The sequence below is a fragment of the Eutrigla gurnardus genome (genome assembly GCF_963514095.1).
Source record: "Eutrigla gurnardus genome assembly, chromosome: 22".
NCBI classification, from domain to species: Eukaryota; Metazoa; Chordata; class Actinopteri; order Perciformes; family Triglidae; genus Eutrigla; species Eutrigla gurnardus.
This window is the reverse complement of record NC_139933.1, coordinates 17240004-17256278: the sequence shown is the minus strand read 5'-3', so window position 1 is coordinate 17256278 and position 16275 is coordinate 17240004. Positions and strand designations below refer to the sequence as shown.

The 16275-nt window shown below is 41.7% G+C and overlaps 2 protein-coding genes across 5 annotated transcripts in view; both read right to left on the bottom strand.

Annotated features, from left to right (window-relative positions):
• Positions 1-16275, bottom strand: part of LOC311032691 (LIM and SH3 domain protein 1-like) — a 34627-nt gene that overhangs the window by 2173 nt on the left and 16179 nt on the right. The window contains exons 2-5 of one of the 2 annotated variants that reach the window (XM_084039654.1): positions 4459-4528; positions 2632-2726; positions 2439-2523; positions 512-619 (exon numbers count right to left, since the gene is read on the bottom strand). In XM_084039654.1, the coding sequence (XP_083895780.1) occupies positions 512-619; positions 2439-2523; positions 2632-2726; positions 4459-4527 (357 nt within the window). In that variant the 5' untranslated portion in view covers position 4528. Of the gene's footprint in view, positions 1-511; positions 620-2438; positions 2524-2631; positions 2727-4458; positions 4689-16275 lie in introns of those variants that run through there. The other variant, XM_084039653.1, reaches the window with a different exon arrangement.
• Positions 6724-16275, bottom strand: part of LOC311032690 (plexin domain-containing protein 1-like) — a 164284-nt gene continuing 154732 nt past the window's right edge. The window contains exons 4-14 of one of the 3 annotated variants that reach the window (XM_084039650.1): positions 13950-14093; positions 13800-13869; positions 12057-12179; positions 11850-11968; positions 11678-11777; positions 10601-10699; positions 10427-10508; positions 10285-10345; positions 10068-10191; positions 7674-7834; positions 6724-7499 (exon numbers count right to left, since the gene is read on the bottom strand). In XM_084039650.1, coding sequence (XP_083895776.1) covers positions 7374-7499; positions 7674-7834; positions 10068-10191; positions 10285-10345; positions 10427-10508; positions 10601-10699; positions 11678-11777; positions 11850-11968; positions 12057-12179; positions 13800-13869; positions 13950-14093 — 1209 coding nt within the window. In that variant the 3' untranslated portion in view covers positions 6724-7373. The remainder of the gene's footprint in view (positions 7500-7673; positions 7835-10067; positions 10192-10284; positions 10346-10426; positions 10509-10600; positions 10700-11677; positions 11778-11849; positions 11969-12056; positions 12180-13799; positions 13870-13949; positions 14094-16275) is intronic. The other 2 variants (XM_084039652.1, XM_084039651.1) reach the window with 2 other exon arrangements.

The following is a 16275-nucleotide window of genomic DNA, read 5'->3' as shown; positions in this document are numbered from 1 at the left end:
TGGTCCTACATCTCTCTTGATGTATTATCTCAGTAAACATTGTAAACATGAGTTTATGGTCTCAATCTCTAGTTTCAAGTCTTCTTCAATCCAGCATGATGTTCATTTAGTACATTATGGTCCATTTAGAGTCCAACAGACCAGAAAGCAGGGGATGCTTTAGGGGTGGGACTACCTGCTGATTGACAGGTCGCTACCACAGCGTTTTCTGGACTGTTAGTCGTCCATGTTTTTGCCTTAGAACTTGAACTCATGAAAGTTGTGAAATGTTGGTCCCTTAAGTTGTACTTAGCATCAGTATCTCGTGTCACATCTGGGTGCAAAAAAACAAGATGGCGACCGTCAAAAACTGAGACAACAACGGCTAAATTGCCTAACTTCTTACGTACAGAGGCGGAGAGGAAACCGTTGACATGGACAATGTCGAAGTAAATGGCGATCCAGGATTAATAGGGACGTTGTTTCTGGTAAAAATGACCATTAGATATGTAGTTTGTATGTAGTTTCTTACGTTGCTGATCTGGTCCTGCGTCTTCTTCAGTCTCTGCATCTCGGGAGTGTCGGCCACCACGCTGAAACCTTTCCCCTTGCTCTTTTCAAAGTTCTCCTTGTAGAGAGCCTGAAATGTACAGTTCATTATTATTTTTTAAAACAGCAATCTTGTTTTAGAGAAATAACCTTAACTTCTCTCATGTCTAACAGCAGCTTTAGCATAGCTTTGCATAAAGACTAGAAACAGGAGGAAACTCAGCCATTTTGAAGTCATGTGTACTTGCATCCTCGTTAAGTTCCATTAATGACATATTCTCCCTTCTAACATGGTTCTTATGTTTTTTTAGAGGCTGGAAGATGTAAAACTACACATGTTTAAATTCAATACAACCTGAGTGCAGCATTTGATAATAAAAAAAAAAAAACACTTGATGATTTAAAAAGCTGAAACCTCTCCCCTCGTCCTCCTTATAGAGCGCCATTTTACTTATTTGTTATTCCCCTGAGGTGAACTTTATCAGCTCGATTCCTTAAAATGACCAAGCTAATATCCTCATATGCACTAAACAAACATGAACATATACACACACACACACACACACACACACACGTTCTGCTTTAAATGTCTATTTGCTAAATTTCCTGCAAGTTTCGGTGCGGTGGGGGGGAAACACTTGCAGCCTTAAACAACACTGAAATGTTTACTTGAAAGTAAATCTGACACACACACACACACACACACACACACACACACACACACATACACCCACACACACACACACACAGTGAGTCATGTTCATGCTATGAGGAATATTCAGCCTCAGAAGGAGAGCTTGACTGTCGAGACTTTTATGGTTATGTGAACCGGGTCGGATGAGACCAGAGGCGGGGGGGGGGGGGGGGGGGGGGGGAGAGAGAGAGAGAGAGAGAGAGAGAGAGAGAGAGAGAGAGAGGAGCAGGAGGAGGAGGAAACAGCTTCTGGTGTTCATTCACAATGTTTTCATAGCAATCATGTAGCATGACAACATAGTAGAAGTGTTAAATGATGGTTCAAAGGGGGTTTTAACCAAAGATGGAGCCGCTCTTCAAACATCGGGCATTTAGAGTCACTCTTATATTTTTACATCCTGCGTTTCATGAAAATCACTTGGTTCCTTAAATCCTTTTCATTCACATTAGTAAAGAGTTTGGTGTCGCCGTGTTTTCCCCCTATGGACATTTTTAAAGAGAAAGACACCAAACATGACAAGCTGATGGCGGCTGCATGGCGGTGGATTGGTTCAACCATTGGCGTGCAGGTCGCAGTGATCAGTTCAGCGTCATCCAGCTGGAGCCAGGAGTCGATTAGCTTAGCTTAAGCATATGACTGAAGGCAAAACCACTAGCTTAGCTCTCTCCAAAGTTAAAAAAGGGGTATCAACATTGAGCCATGCAGCACAAATAAATCATCTACTGGTGTGCAAAATACAACATTTTTTAATTAGAAGAATGCAGCATTTGAAGTAGGGGCTGACAATCGATCCCTACAGCGGAAGGAATCTCGAGGAATCCCTTTAATTTTGCGTGACTCAGAGGATTTAACCCATCGATTAGGCTAATTAGCTGGCTCAAACAGTGTGATCAGATTAGAGATTAAGAACAGTGAAGGCAGGCAGGGAGCGCTGAGTTGAGCCGGGGCCACACGAAAGGCCCGGAAGATTTACACTTTATAAAGTGTCAATTTGTTTGGATGCTTGAATCTCAAGATCTTTCCGTCAAAATCAAGTTTTTTTTTATATGACCTGGCCTAAAGGCTCATTTGATTCAATCAAAGCTGAGTGAAGGAGGCAGATAAAAAGGGGAAGATACTGAGTGGTGACGACGACAACGAGATTAGGGAGGAATATCTCTGCCAGTGGTGCGGGGATGACAGTGGAGACGGAGAGCTGATCTGCCTGGCGTCTCACCTGGCTGTTGAGCATGCTCTGTTGTTTGAGGCGCAGATTCTCGGGGGTGTCGGCTACTATGGTGAAGGAGGTTTTGGGGTAATGCCTGAGAGGAGAGAGATGCAAATGTTAGGACATCTGTTTGGATAACAAACAACAGCAAAAAGCTGAAATATGTGATGTAGTTTTATTTAAACCTTCATGCATCACTCACATACTGCAGTAAGGTTTCTTCTCAAAGCCTTTGTAGGTCGTCATGCTCAGGGCCATCTTGCATACTTCACAGCTGAAACAACCTTTGTGCCAATACTGGAGACAGCAAAGAGTCAGAGATGAGTGTCAACTGTTCAAAAGTCTTACCCTCATATACATGTATGATATCAGCTAAAACAAAGAGAAAGAGAAGACGATTATTTATCTGATTGGGCTTTAATGTCTCAAGAGTCTTAGTGCCAAAAGTTTTTGGTGTTTTTTTGCAATGAGGAATGTACAGCTGCACACACACACACACACACACACACACACACACACACACACACACACACACACACACACACACACACAAACACTTTCCCATTTTTAGATTTACTCTCTGATCTTTGTGGTTTATGCATCCTCTGGGAGGAAATTCGAAATGCCGTGTTAGTCAGATAATTTTGCTTCGATCGGGATTAACCGAAACTTTCTCAAACCCAAAAAGAAGATCACTTTAAGATTACTACTTGTGTTTTGGGGTTTCTACAAGAACATTTTTACATGCTTTAATGTTAAAAAACCCCAGATCTGTTGGATTATACTCTTTGTCTGAAACACTGTCTCTTTAAGCCCCACCCCTCTCCCCAAAAAAGCCCAGTCTACTCTGATTGGCTTGTGAGAAAAATACGATCCCTGGGACGCATTTTTAAGCTATGTGTTTGAGACACGCGCAGTGTAACTATGAAGGTATGGCGGTTTATTCTAAAGAGACATCATGTGACACAGGAAGGGAGTCAAATCGCATGTTTTCTGGTCCCACATAAAAACCGACTGCGTTGTCTTATTTTCAGAGTTTGTGGGTCGGTCAGCACCGTGGATACCATGTTTGTGTGCACAAGTACCCAAAAAATTGTCGTGATATGTCACCTTTAACACGGTAAATGCCCGGAGGCATATACCGTGTTTGTGTGTGACATCAGCTTATTCCATCTACACAGACAGATTAATGATTTAAAATGGCACATAAAACATGACATCGAGGAATGCCAGCAGAGGCTGTATTACACATCTGGTTCAGTCATCAGACAGTTATTTTAAATTTGCTTATTGAAGAAAAATAAAAGAAGAATGCAACCCTAAAATGTAATGATTTGCATTATGAGGACGTGCAATTGTCTCAAGTTGAGTTTTAGGTAGAACACACACACACACACACACACACACACACACACACACACACACACACACACACACACACACACACACACACACACACACACTGTCAACCTTCATGGGCTCTGTAATCTTTCAACATTTAGAAGTTTCTGGCTGATGTTTATCTACCGGATGTGATTTCTCTCCTCATCATTCTCTTAGTGTGTCTGTGAGTCTGTGAGTCTGTGTGTGTGTGTGTGTGTGTGTGTGTGTGTGTGTGTGTGTGTGTGTGTATGTATAAGGAAGTGTGTATTGTGTACAAAAGTGCAGCATCTTTTGGTTATAATGAGATGAGTGCCATAAAAACAATATTTAAAAAAAAACTGGTTACAATTCAAAGCCACATATCTTAAGCATTCAAAAATATCTATTTAATTTGCTGAACATTCCCTGAATGTTTACACTCTTATTGAAATACATTTCAGAAGAAAATATCATATCTAGCTCCACCTTAAACAGCTTTAACACGAATGCTTCAATGATATAATTATCATAATATACAGTATTGAGTAATTCTTCCACCACTCCCTACATCGTTATTATCAAACAGGAATATTATAGACTATATATCTATAGGTGACATTTTTAATATTAAAGTGATATGTGGTTGGTGAATGGGGTTAGAGCTTACCTTATCAAGACAATTTATTTTTTCTGTGGGGTAAACTGGTTTATTGCATCTCCCACAGGGCGGATTCATGGTGGCGCAGAGATTCCTCACAGCCAAAAATAAAATAAAAACATAAACTCACTGAAAAAATGTAATTGTTAAATGTGTTCATAAGTAAAGTAGAGCTTATGATGAGCAGCTGGGACGTGATTCGCCCTCTTCTTCTTCTTCGCTTACAGGCATTTCAATTGATATACGGACTTCAAGGCGAGGAGGAGTCAAGTGTGAGGCACGTGGCCTTCCGGGTGCCTTCAAAATCATCGGATATGGGAGGTTTCAATTCACAAGACAGTGTTATCCTCGATACGTATTATCAAAAGCTCCTTTTAAATACAATTTTGATATTAGCTGATCATTTTATTTTTACAACATAACAATTATTAAGTCACAGCAACAAACATAGTTATTGAAACATTCCAAGTGAGAACTGTAAATAACGGGTTCCTGCATAGTGCCTGAAGGCAGCTTCAAACGCATCAAGGGGAATCCCCTAATTACCTTAAAAGGAGCAGTAACACTTTGCGCTGCTCCCCTTACCGTAATGCACCGCAACAGCACTTCAATTCAACGAGGACGAACGAAACTATAACAGTTTACACACCTTTGCGACAAATTGGGAACAAACTGTGAAGGAGATAAAGCATTCGGCATAAGATGGTTAGAACTAGACCTTTTTGCGCCCTCTGCCGGAGAATGGCCGACATTATCACTGTCGTATTTCTCCACTGCGCACGCGAACTAAATACTTCTCCGTTAACAGTTTTAAATCCTAGAGTTGACTGTGCTCACATGCGCCGCAGTGCTCTGCTACATATAAGAGAAGACTATGAAACAGTGATATACAGCATGTGTAAGATTAAATACATAACACTGCCACTATTTTGTCAGCGGGGGTATAGCTCAGTGGTAGAGCATTTGACTGCAGATCAAGAGGTCCCCGGTTCAAATCCGGGTGCCCCCTCTTTTCCCAAATATTATCTGTTTGTTCTACTTAGCCTACATATAACCACACGGTGAATGTGAATCCACAGCATTTTAGTTATTTGCCAGTTAACGGCTAATGCACAAATCTCTACCCGTTCCATGCTGGAAGACAATGACATCATATTCAACTTTGAATCTGACATAAGAAAAATATAGAATACATATTAACATGATTGTCAAACAGTATATTTGTGTTTATCTGTGTTTAACTAAATTTCAATGACTGTGTGACAATCCTTTTTAAACTATTATCTCTTGGACTAGTCCCCCTCTCCTCCACTTCCCAATGGTATGCTCCACATGCGCAACTGTCAGTCTGCTTTACCGGAATACGTTTTAAAAGTGTTTTCATTTGGCCAATTAAGGTCGTAGTTGTTACTGTCCCCACTTAAATGTGCTTCTATCGAACTGTAAGTGTCCTTTTTTTTACACATTACTTGTTTGTCCTTCATTCGTGAAGTTAATTGGACTCTTTTTCTTCTTTTTTTTTGGTGGGCAGCTCGATGGGATGAAGCTAATTTCGGAGCAATTAACAGCAACGAACGTTAGCATTGTTAGAGCTAGCCTTTTAAAAATGCGCAAAGGCCCTTTCAACCGTCAATTAGTCATAATTAACACTAGTTAATTCGTTAAAAACAAGCAGTCAACTGTCTCACCACTATGGGGACACAAACACTGTCTTAGCTAGCTAAAACGTTAGCCGAGTTTCTGTGATTAGCTAGCTGGTGTCTGTGGGACATAACTAGCTTTACATGATGTGGCATCAATATATGGGTTGTTATGGTTCCTGTGTGATGCTTATTCTCAATCCCTAATAGTGACTGGTTCTGGTTGTATTGCCTATTTCTTTCCTTGTTGTACACTGCTCAAAAATCCAATGCCGATGAACAAATGATTCAATTTGAAAATCTTTACAGATGTACACTGTATCATTTGTTGAGAACAAAATTATGTGATAATGATCAATGGAATCCAAAATCATCAACCCTTTGAAGGCTGGATTTTCAAAATCACACCCAAAATCTAAGTGAAAATTTCAAATCACAGGCTGATCCAACATTTTGTCATGGCAACTCATGATGTGACTCAATTGGTCGTTTGGCCCCCGCTGCTTCTGATGCATCAGACGATGGTGTCCCCGGGAAATCTCCTCGCAGACCTGGATCAGAGCATCAGTGAGCTCCTGGACAGTCTGTGGTGGTACTTGGTAAAAGATTAATATCTTATCTGATAGCTAATATCAACACTCCACCACCAGTTTTTATTAGAAGACATAAACAGAAAGGGTTAAAGAAAACTCTCATAACATCGATGTCTCTAAAATTCATCCAGACAACATTTCTCCAGAGAAATTCAAGATGATCATTATAATCATACTCAGTTACATAGCTAAATATCTGTTATAGTGAAGTGCACAGAAATATAACATTTCATGAACTGGTCGTTGGTCGTGTAGGAAGTTTCATGAAAAGAAAAAAATCCATAAACTGAATAAAAACAAAAACTCATTTAAGTTGAGTCGTATGTTGGTTTGCAGTATGAAGGCTAGTTTGATTAATTCCCTGACATCTTTTTGCATTGATGGGTTTTTATTTTCTTGTTACGCATTTGCATCTCGTCATTTTTGTAGTTTGCTCCCTCACTGACCCTCCAACCCCCTGAATGAAATGGCAAATCCCCCTGTGTGATGGAAAAGAGCAAGAGACACAGAGAAAGCTGGCAACAGCTACCAGAGCAGTTACAGTAAACACTGTCCAGCCACCGAGGTTGGAGTAGGGACAGCCTGCGTCGATGGTTGACCCGATTGTCCACATTTGTCCACTTTTGTAATACCTTTGCAGTCCTTAAGATCATGTCCTCTCTTCTGGCCAAGTCCTGCAAGTCCAGGACTCTTAGAAGCACTGCTCAGCTTCAATGAAACCTTCCTTCTCGTGACCCCCAAGCTCGACCTCGGCATAATTGGAGGGACAACCCTGGTTGCGGAACTTCATGGAGGGCCAGTAGTTGTTGGTGCGTCGCTGTGAGCAACAAGACAACAATTGCTCATTGCCAGGCAGCGAACAAACATGCAGGGGTTGATGAAAGTATTCTTGAATTTGTGCTAAAATAAATGTGCTAAGTTACATTTCCACCAATGCAAAGTGTGCTTGTTGGAATTCTTTAAACAGAAAATCCAACAGAATGTGTTTTACCTGCATGAGGTAGAACGGTGGAGCAACGGTGGGGTGCGTGTTGATGTAGTAGACGGCCAGTAAGGTCAGAGCCACGAGCAGAACCAGTGCAGCCACCACACCTGCTATGATGGCCGTGTTCTCCGTTATCCCCTTATGGTCTGGTGGACTCGTATGTACATCTGGAAGGAGGTTAAAACCCAGATTAAAGAGGCGACTCTTAACCTTAGAGGCATTGCTGATATGTGAATGACCACAGGAGGTCTTTTTGTACTTGCCAAGAAATGCTAGTGTGTTTCACATGCTCTACTCAGATTTATTTGTACAGCACCTCCAGGAGAAAAGCAGAGCAAACGAAAGAAAAACAACGGCGTGTTATCTGTGTTGCATTATGTGTGTACATAGTAAAACTGTGACAAACAGTTTAACAGCAGGACAGTCGGTCAACCAATAAAGTGGCAAATAAAGCCCAAACAGCTCTCAGCCAGCTTGTGAAAAACGGTTGAAAGGATAACTGAAGTTTACCACAACATGGAACTTATTTCCTTTCCTTTTTGATAATAATAAAATTGCACCAAAATAGTTGCCAAAATCTTGGAACACAGGAATCACTGTGATGTCCAATGTTGGAAACCATCCGAACAGTGTAACCAAATGATCTAAACCACTAAAACCCATTGTGAGGATAGATATAGGTCAAAGTTGAACAACGGAGTAAGTTGATAAACTGGGATACAAGTTTATAACTGACAGTTTGGCTTATAATTATACTGTTTGTCTTTTTTTTATAACTTTGGCTAACCAGAAAATTTGTTTAAGCCTGCACCGGTGCAAAATGTTTTTATTTGGGCTATTAAGTAGGCTATAAACATGTGATTTATGAAAAATTGAGTGTGAGGGATATTTTGTTCACTTCACACAAAAAAGATCTTGTAATTAAATGGCAAACTATAGTCTTTTAGTCTACTCCTAGTCACGTAGCGTGTAGTCTACTACTACAGTGTATAATAATTGAGATCGCATTCTCCGCACCTCGCATGCGGGAATAATTAAGACTTGAGGAGAAATTATACAGTGGGAAACGCTGTGTCCGTCATGCATGTATATCACAAAACAGGGTCAGAGCGCACAGCAGTAGACATAATGGTGGCGAGACCCCGGTGCCTGCACGAGCCGCAACAACTCCGGCTCCAGCTCGCGGTAAATTTGCTTGTTTCTCCACGGACAACAGGCTGCCGAGGCGCGCGACCAGGCACGAGCGGTGCGTACAAGCAGAACACGATCCTGATTTTTTTTTTTTTTTTTTTTTTTTAAACTGACTACCGAGAAGTTTAATCGGTTAACGTTAATACGGTCAACCACCAGTCACACAGTCACCGGTGGACATCCCTACTCCCACCTCCCTCTTATTTTACGAAAATAGTTAACCGAAATGTGTTTCTGAAAACGTTTTAGGCGAGAAATAAGCTATGCAATTGCTGAATCTGTCTTTATTTTAGATCGACAGCGGTCAGTTTGAAAGATTTTCGAGAGCTTGCGGGCAGCGGCGGTGTCTCTCGAAACTCGCCGCTCCGCGACGGCATTGCACGGCTTCTTACATAGACAATGAATGGGAACATTCCCTCCGCTATGAACTCAGGCAGGACGCCGTTTAGTTTCCCGGTGTGTCCAGGACTTCCACAACATGTACAAAGCAGTAACAGTGTTTATTACGGCCATGAATGATGAAACATTATCGGTGTAAATGCAGCGGGTGCCGGTCGGATTTCACTCTCACCCCGACTGCAGTACGTCCCCGATCCCAAACTGCTTGGCGATCGCTCGCCACAATAGTAGCCATGCGGACCGGATGGCTACTATTGGCTAAAGTTTGGCTCAAGTGAAAAATCGTAGACTACAGCTTTAACTTGATGTGTGCAAAGTTACAATTACTGTATGGTATAATGGCCAAAACTACAAAATTGAGACCGAAGTAAAGCAGAATTAATCATTCCTGTAAGTGCACCAAAATGTTATCTTTTGGTAGAGATGCATTTATCCTGCAACTGTCACACAACTGCTATTGTCGTTATTGGGGCTTCCGTAAACATTTTCCAGACCATGTCTGCTTTCCGGGAATTATATAAAAACATTTTTAACATAATTAACATAATTCGATTTTATGCTTTTTAAATTGCTATTCACTAATGATCTTTGTCAGACATTGAATGCTTGTGCCAGGGCCTCTGGTTCAGTCATCTGATCTACTATTATTATATATTATAATGTCTCACATCAGTTGCCACACAAAAGTCCAGTCCAGTGATTTGGATTCCACCAGGATGATGAGACGAACCTCTGCTGACATATTTCTCTGCCCCCCCTTCCCCCCAGACCACCCCAGCCCACCCCAGAGTCTGCTACAGAGAAGTTTACCTTTAGTGACGGCCTGGTCCTCGATGGGTGCTGAAGAAGATGTTGGACCTGGAGAAGACTGGTTGAAGGAGCTCATAGATCCCTCAGGTAGTACAGGGTTGTAGTCCTCACATGTGCCTTTAGCCTGAGTGAGAGTGAGTGGGGGGGGGGGGGGGGGGGGGGGGGATCAAACAACTGCTGTTTTCTGCTTCGTATAAATGAGAAATCTAAATCTCACCTCTTCAGGACAGTTGTAATCCAACCACTCTTGTCTGTGCCGGTCGATACCGTCAGAACATCTGAAACTCAGAACAGAATGAGAAGAGCCAGACGCCTCTTGTGTATTGGTCACAAGATAAACAATTAGAATTTCATCCTACCGTTGAAGTGTGTTGCACCAGCCGCAGCCAGACGTCAAGTTGGACGTTAGGCAGAGATCGCAGGATGTGTGTTGAAGACAAGCTAGAGTGGATCAGATAGCAGTGTCCTGGACTTAGAGAGGTGAATAATTAGGCCGGGCTGCCCTATAAATGCTGGTTTGTGAGGGTACTTACTGGGCAGAGGTGTGAACTGAAACGAAGATCTGCTAACGATATTTGCGATGTCAATCTCAACGCGGTGATACTCGTAGATAGTACGCCGATTTGCTTCTTCTTGAAATACATAAAACATTACTGTGTTTGCAAGGTTTGTGTTTTAAGGTTCTGTATTTGGCATAGCATTAACGTAACAGCAAACAACGTTAATGCTTTGTAATCTGCTCTGATATGCTCTGAATTCCCGATAGAGAACCTTTAAAGACCATTCTGCTGAATTGACCTAAACATAAAAATATAAAATCAAACATTGCTGTCCCTACAAGATGCAAAAATCAAGCAAAACATCTAATTACATTCTCTCTTTATAACAAGAGCTGTTGGAAGCTTTGATATGTTGTACAGATCCAGTCAAAATCTAAAAAGACATTGTAGCTAGGGTTGGGCCGATTTCCGGTTTCACCTGTTCGGTTCAGTGTACGGGGCTAAACCGGGTTTGATTTATGCAAACCAGTTGAACCGGCATTTGTCCGTATGACACGTTCTGGAAAATTAAACACAACAGCGATCTGTGCCGATGCCGTCACGGCACTAAATCCAACGTGTGTTTCATTAGTAATAAGCAGCAATAATGACGAGACATTGCAGTACCTTGTGTTTGTTTACATCGGCTGCTGTGGCAAGTGCGACGCCTAGTGGGAAAGGTCGGTATAACCGGTTCGGTCCGGTCTTTAGCTTTGTATCGGACCAGTTTGAAAATGTTTAAACCGGCCCAAGCCTAAATTTAGTCCATATCTGAGAAACTGACATTGTCCCATTTACATAAATTAATTTAAAAACGTGTTATGAAATGATGTGTGGATACAAAAACAGGCCTGTCTGACCTCCTCACATAAGCTTCTTTAGTTCAGTGAAATTTTCTTCATTACAAGTTGGTATTTTTATTCTCACAATAATGTGTGAGGTTGATAACAACAAGAAAAACATATGTTATAGAAACACTACCAAGGATGTAGTTTATCTTTGTCACAGTGGCAGAAATTCATCGCCATACAATTTAAGGACAATAGTGTTAATCAAAAAACAAACGCACACCTGAGAGCTGTGAGGAGGGGGGGCGGGCAATGAAGGCATCAGATAGTCCCACTTTCACTGGATGGTCGGTGGAGTTCATTTTCTCCACCGGTATGGGGATCTGAAAAATAAGCGATTTGTAAAAGTGCACGGGCGACGAAGAAAGCGGTTTGGTCGTTAAGCCGTAACTTACGTTTCTGTAGTTGAAAACGATGGTTCCGTTTATGTGGAGGATTGCCTGGAAAGTAAAGCGTCCTTCGGTCTCTCGGTCCTTTAGCTGCACTTGGTCCCACTGCACCACAAATACATTACCTGAGTAGAGCAGGACACAGATGCTGGTCAAAGACAACCAGGAGCTCCCCAAACCTCACCGACTCCTCCCAGGAACTCTCTCACTTACCGTTGTCTGAGTACCTCACTGTTGAGTTTTTGGAGAAGCTGGGGTCAAAGTTGGCCATGAGTGGGGCAATGTACTGCGTGACGGTCAGCATCCGATGAGTAATCTCCCCCATGAAGATGAACCCTGGGGGGCAGGTACAGATTTTAAGATGGTGTTGCATGTTTTGCGTGTCCTTATTAACTGAAAGCTATGTGAACTTTTAACGTGTTTGTAGCGAGTATGAAAATACAGGGCTTAAAGAAAAATTGTATATTTAAAAAATATATACCTTTCAAGTTCATGAGTTCATCTACCAATGATATGAGAGGAACACAACTCTCCCTGCTCAAACTAACGTTATTAGCCAATCAGAAGGAGAATGGGGCGGGTCTTGGAAAAATGTGCTTCAATCGAGTTCTGCTTAGATACTCAACTGCCTGGGCAGAGACGTCACGTAGGAAAGTAGGATGGAGAGTAAGTTCATGAATCCTCTGGTAGATACACTCCTAATTAATAAAGGATTAGAGAATAAATGGCGCTGGGCGTGGATAGAAGAGCTGGGAAGACGGTAAGCCTTTTGCTAGCTGGAGTTAAGAGAAGCAGGTGCTTGCTTCTGCCCTTTGTGCTCGAGAAAGTTAGTTTATGCAACTATTGGTAAAAAGTGCTACCACGTCATGAACCAGACCCCACTCATAGAGCAGCTGTTCAGGCTCTCCAACACACAACGCGGTTACCGGGAGCAACAACTGGCTGATGTACCGGCATCAATGACCGTGTGTGTAATTTGAAAATACGGGTGTGAGCGTTCATCGCAGAGCACGATTTGTCTCAGTATTTAATTGACCATTATTTATTTTGAACAAATTAATTATGGAAATGTTGCAATACAGAATTACTGTGTTATCTACAGTTTGCTGTCGCACTTTTACTGTTTACAAAATAAATGGTCCAAATGGTGCATATTGTGTTTGAAAAGTGAATCAATGTCCTTTTTCATATACCTTCAACTGGTTGTGAATCAAATCTTATTCTTCCTGACTGAATTTCACATTCCCTGATAACATGTCACCTTGTGATTGTAGGTCATCTTGTAACTTGTCAAGGACAAAGCTTAGCAGCAAAACTTGTATCCTAAATGCTACATGTGTTACTACCATGTTGGAGTGAAATGGAGTATTATTGCCACCTACTGACCTTTGTTGTTATTGCAGTGTCAGAAGGCCAACCATAATCATTTCCATTGTTGTTTCCGTGTTTTCTGAGTTGCCCTAGCGTTACGATGCATGCATGAGGGATTTTCTATCTATCTGACGCAAGTTTCACCAAAGTATAAAACATTATTAAGTGGGACATGTGATGAACGACAACAATGCTTCATACAAACATTCAAGTATCGTACTGTGTTTTGCGGCTGTTCATCACAAGGTATAAATTCATGTTACAAACATCGCGCAATGGTGACTTGATTCAAAGAAATTGACATTTCGTCAATATTGGCTTTTCATTCCCATCGCCTGCACATTCATTAGCATAGCACGATGAATCAACAATGACTCTCTCGTACATAATTATTTTCCCTGGTTAAAAATGTAGGACAAGTCTTTAAGCTATTACAAATGAAGGCATTTACCACTAACCAGATTTGTAACAGTGTGGTGTGCGTGAATATTTCCCCTGGGTGTGAGTACAAAGTCGATTCGATCTCTAGATTGGGAGGGCAACATGAATGAGTGCTGCTGTTATATACAAGTAATGTAAACTCACCACCAGTCGCTATGATAATTTGTCTCAAGCGGTGTCCGTAAAAAGGGAAATCAAAAGAAAGCGCCACCCTCTGTGGAAAGAAGACATATCAGACACGGCTGGGTGCTAAATCAGATTCAATGTGTGTGTGTTTGTGTGTGTTCATCTCACCGCCGCCTGGCGGTGTGCGTTGGACAGTATGTTGTGGATCTGGACTTGGCCCCTGTGCGGGTTGTTCAGGTCTACCCACAAGTCCTCAGTCCGTCTGTCTGTCGGACTAAAACTCTGCCATGTGTAGTACCGCTGGGAGTCCTCCTTAGAGAAACAGGCCACTCATTAACAAAGTTTTCATCAAACCTCATTCAAGGGGAGGTAGTTTAGAATGGGTTCAACAGCCGCTGATTTGCATTAAATAATCATATCACTATTTCACAATTCATATCATTCTTAAATCATTGTTGGTACCAGCTAGGGCTGTAATTTCACAGGTATTCTCAGTATTTTTAGACATATTTTAGACGATGCAATAAATAGGTTAATAGGGAAAATAATCTGCAGATTAATCCAAAATCACATCAAAATAATAGTTGTTATAGTCCCAAATCTTTTTTGCCCTGTAATCTTTCCTACACAAAGCTCAAGAGTCATTCATAGTTACTTCAGAACAGAATTTCCCCGGTGGAGATCAATAAAAGCTTATCACATCATCAGCCTGAAAACCATTGATTTAGATTAATAATGCCTTGACTAGAACTATTTATTCATGTGTTTTGTAGTGTGTGTGTGTGTGTGTGTGTGTGTGTGTGTGTGTGTGTGTGTCAGAATTAGGGTTGATGCCACATTGACGATGAAACTGATGTCATACGAGGAATCCCTGGATGAATCCAAGGAGTTGAAAGGTAAGGAAAAAACAAAATTGATGGGAGATTTGCTCTACTTTTTTCTTGTAAAACATACTCTGTAAATCAGTTCTCAAATGACAGACATACGACGAGGGTTCGATATGTAACACGCGCCGAGCCTTGTATGCGGGTAGATGTTGCGTACATTTAACAGCAAATCTGTGAGTTGAATTTTGAGATCTATACTCCTTGAGTTGCATTCAGACTTAAATTTATCAATATATTACAATAATTTATTAATTTACTTTATTCACAAAAATGAAATGTATGATTATGTGCTCAGGCAGTGTTTTCCTCATCTACCAGTCCTCCCCTGCTGGTGACTCAAAAAGAACATTTTTGGACACGACCTATCAGAAGAGACGGGTTGGTTGGGAACCACCAGACATCTGGGATTTATCTCCTCTAATTCCTGTCCCAAAGAGTTCCACTTGGGGGAGCTGTTTGCACATTTGCACACTTGGCGTTGGCGTTCTCCAGTCCTGATGCCGTTATTAATGTATGCCACAGTTCAAGGTGACGGAGAGCAATGGTTCTGGGGTTTAGCGTGGGCTCAGAAAGTGGAGCAGTTAAATGCAGCGCTCTCACTGCCTCTCCGGCTGCTCCATATACAGCAAGTGACCCACTTTTTTTCTCCCATCTCCACTGCCTGACACCAGCCAGTGTTGTCTACAGGAGGGGGGGATTTCTAGGTGACGAGAAGGGAACAATCCTATAGTTTTCCCAAACAGCTGACTGATGTATTGAAGAGAATCCCATTGGATGAGAGGTGGAGTTTTTTTGGGGAAATAGGGGGGATCGGGCCTTCCCCCCACCAAAAAAAAGGCCAGTGCAGCAGTACAACAGCCACATCTTGTCCAAGTGAGTCATTCACGAGCACGCGCACACACTCACGATTAAACAAACGCTGTAAGTTGGCAGGAACGAGGCTGTCGTCTGTTTTCAATTAGGAATGGAGGGAGAAGGACATTTTTAAAAGAAACGTACAGCAGTATTTATTGGGGTTGAATTTTACTGAGGCTGATACAAGTGAAAGAAGAGACACTCAACGCACAGGGATGCAAAAGGTACTTAAACCACCGGACAGAATGACGTTCTACACTCAAAGCTTCTCTAGTGTGAAGATGACGACCCCATATTCAAATTAAAGTTTCTACAATGCATGTGAAAAGCTTGATAATGACCTATTAGTTTCACATCATTCATGCAGCCTGCCATTGTGTTCATGTTTGCAGATGCTACAAATAATCAGGAGCGAGTGACGTATCTGTTGAAACAAAAGCTAAAGCGCTAGTTAAAATGTTTTTCATGAAGATCTAAGAAATATGTCTGACCTACAACAACCTTTACCTCTCATCCAAGCTGGTCCTTTTGTCTGTGGCTATGTTTCATGAATGCAGCTGCGTATGATGACCTGGCTCTGTATGCAAGTTCAAACTAGCCCTGTTTGGTGCCGTCTCATCCGCTGTGTGCAACACGGTCCCGGATGGTTTCATAGAAATGCTCAGGAAAGCAGCTTTGGCTGCTCTCTAACAGAAGGTTAACTAGATGCACATTTAGCAAACCAAACCAAGTCTTTATCCTTTCCCTTGTTT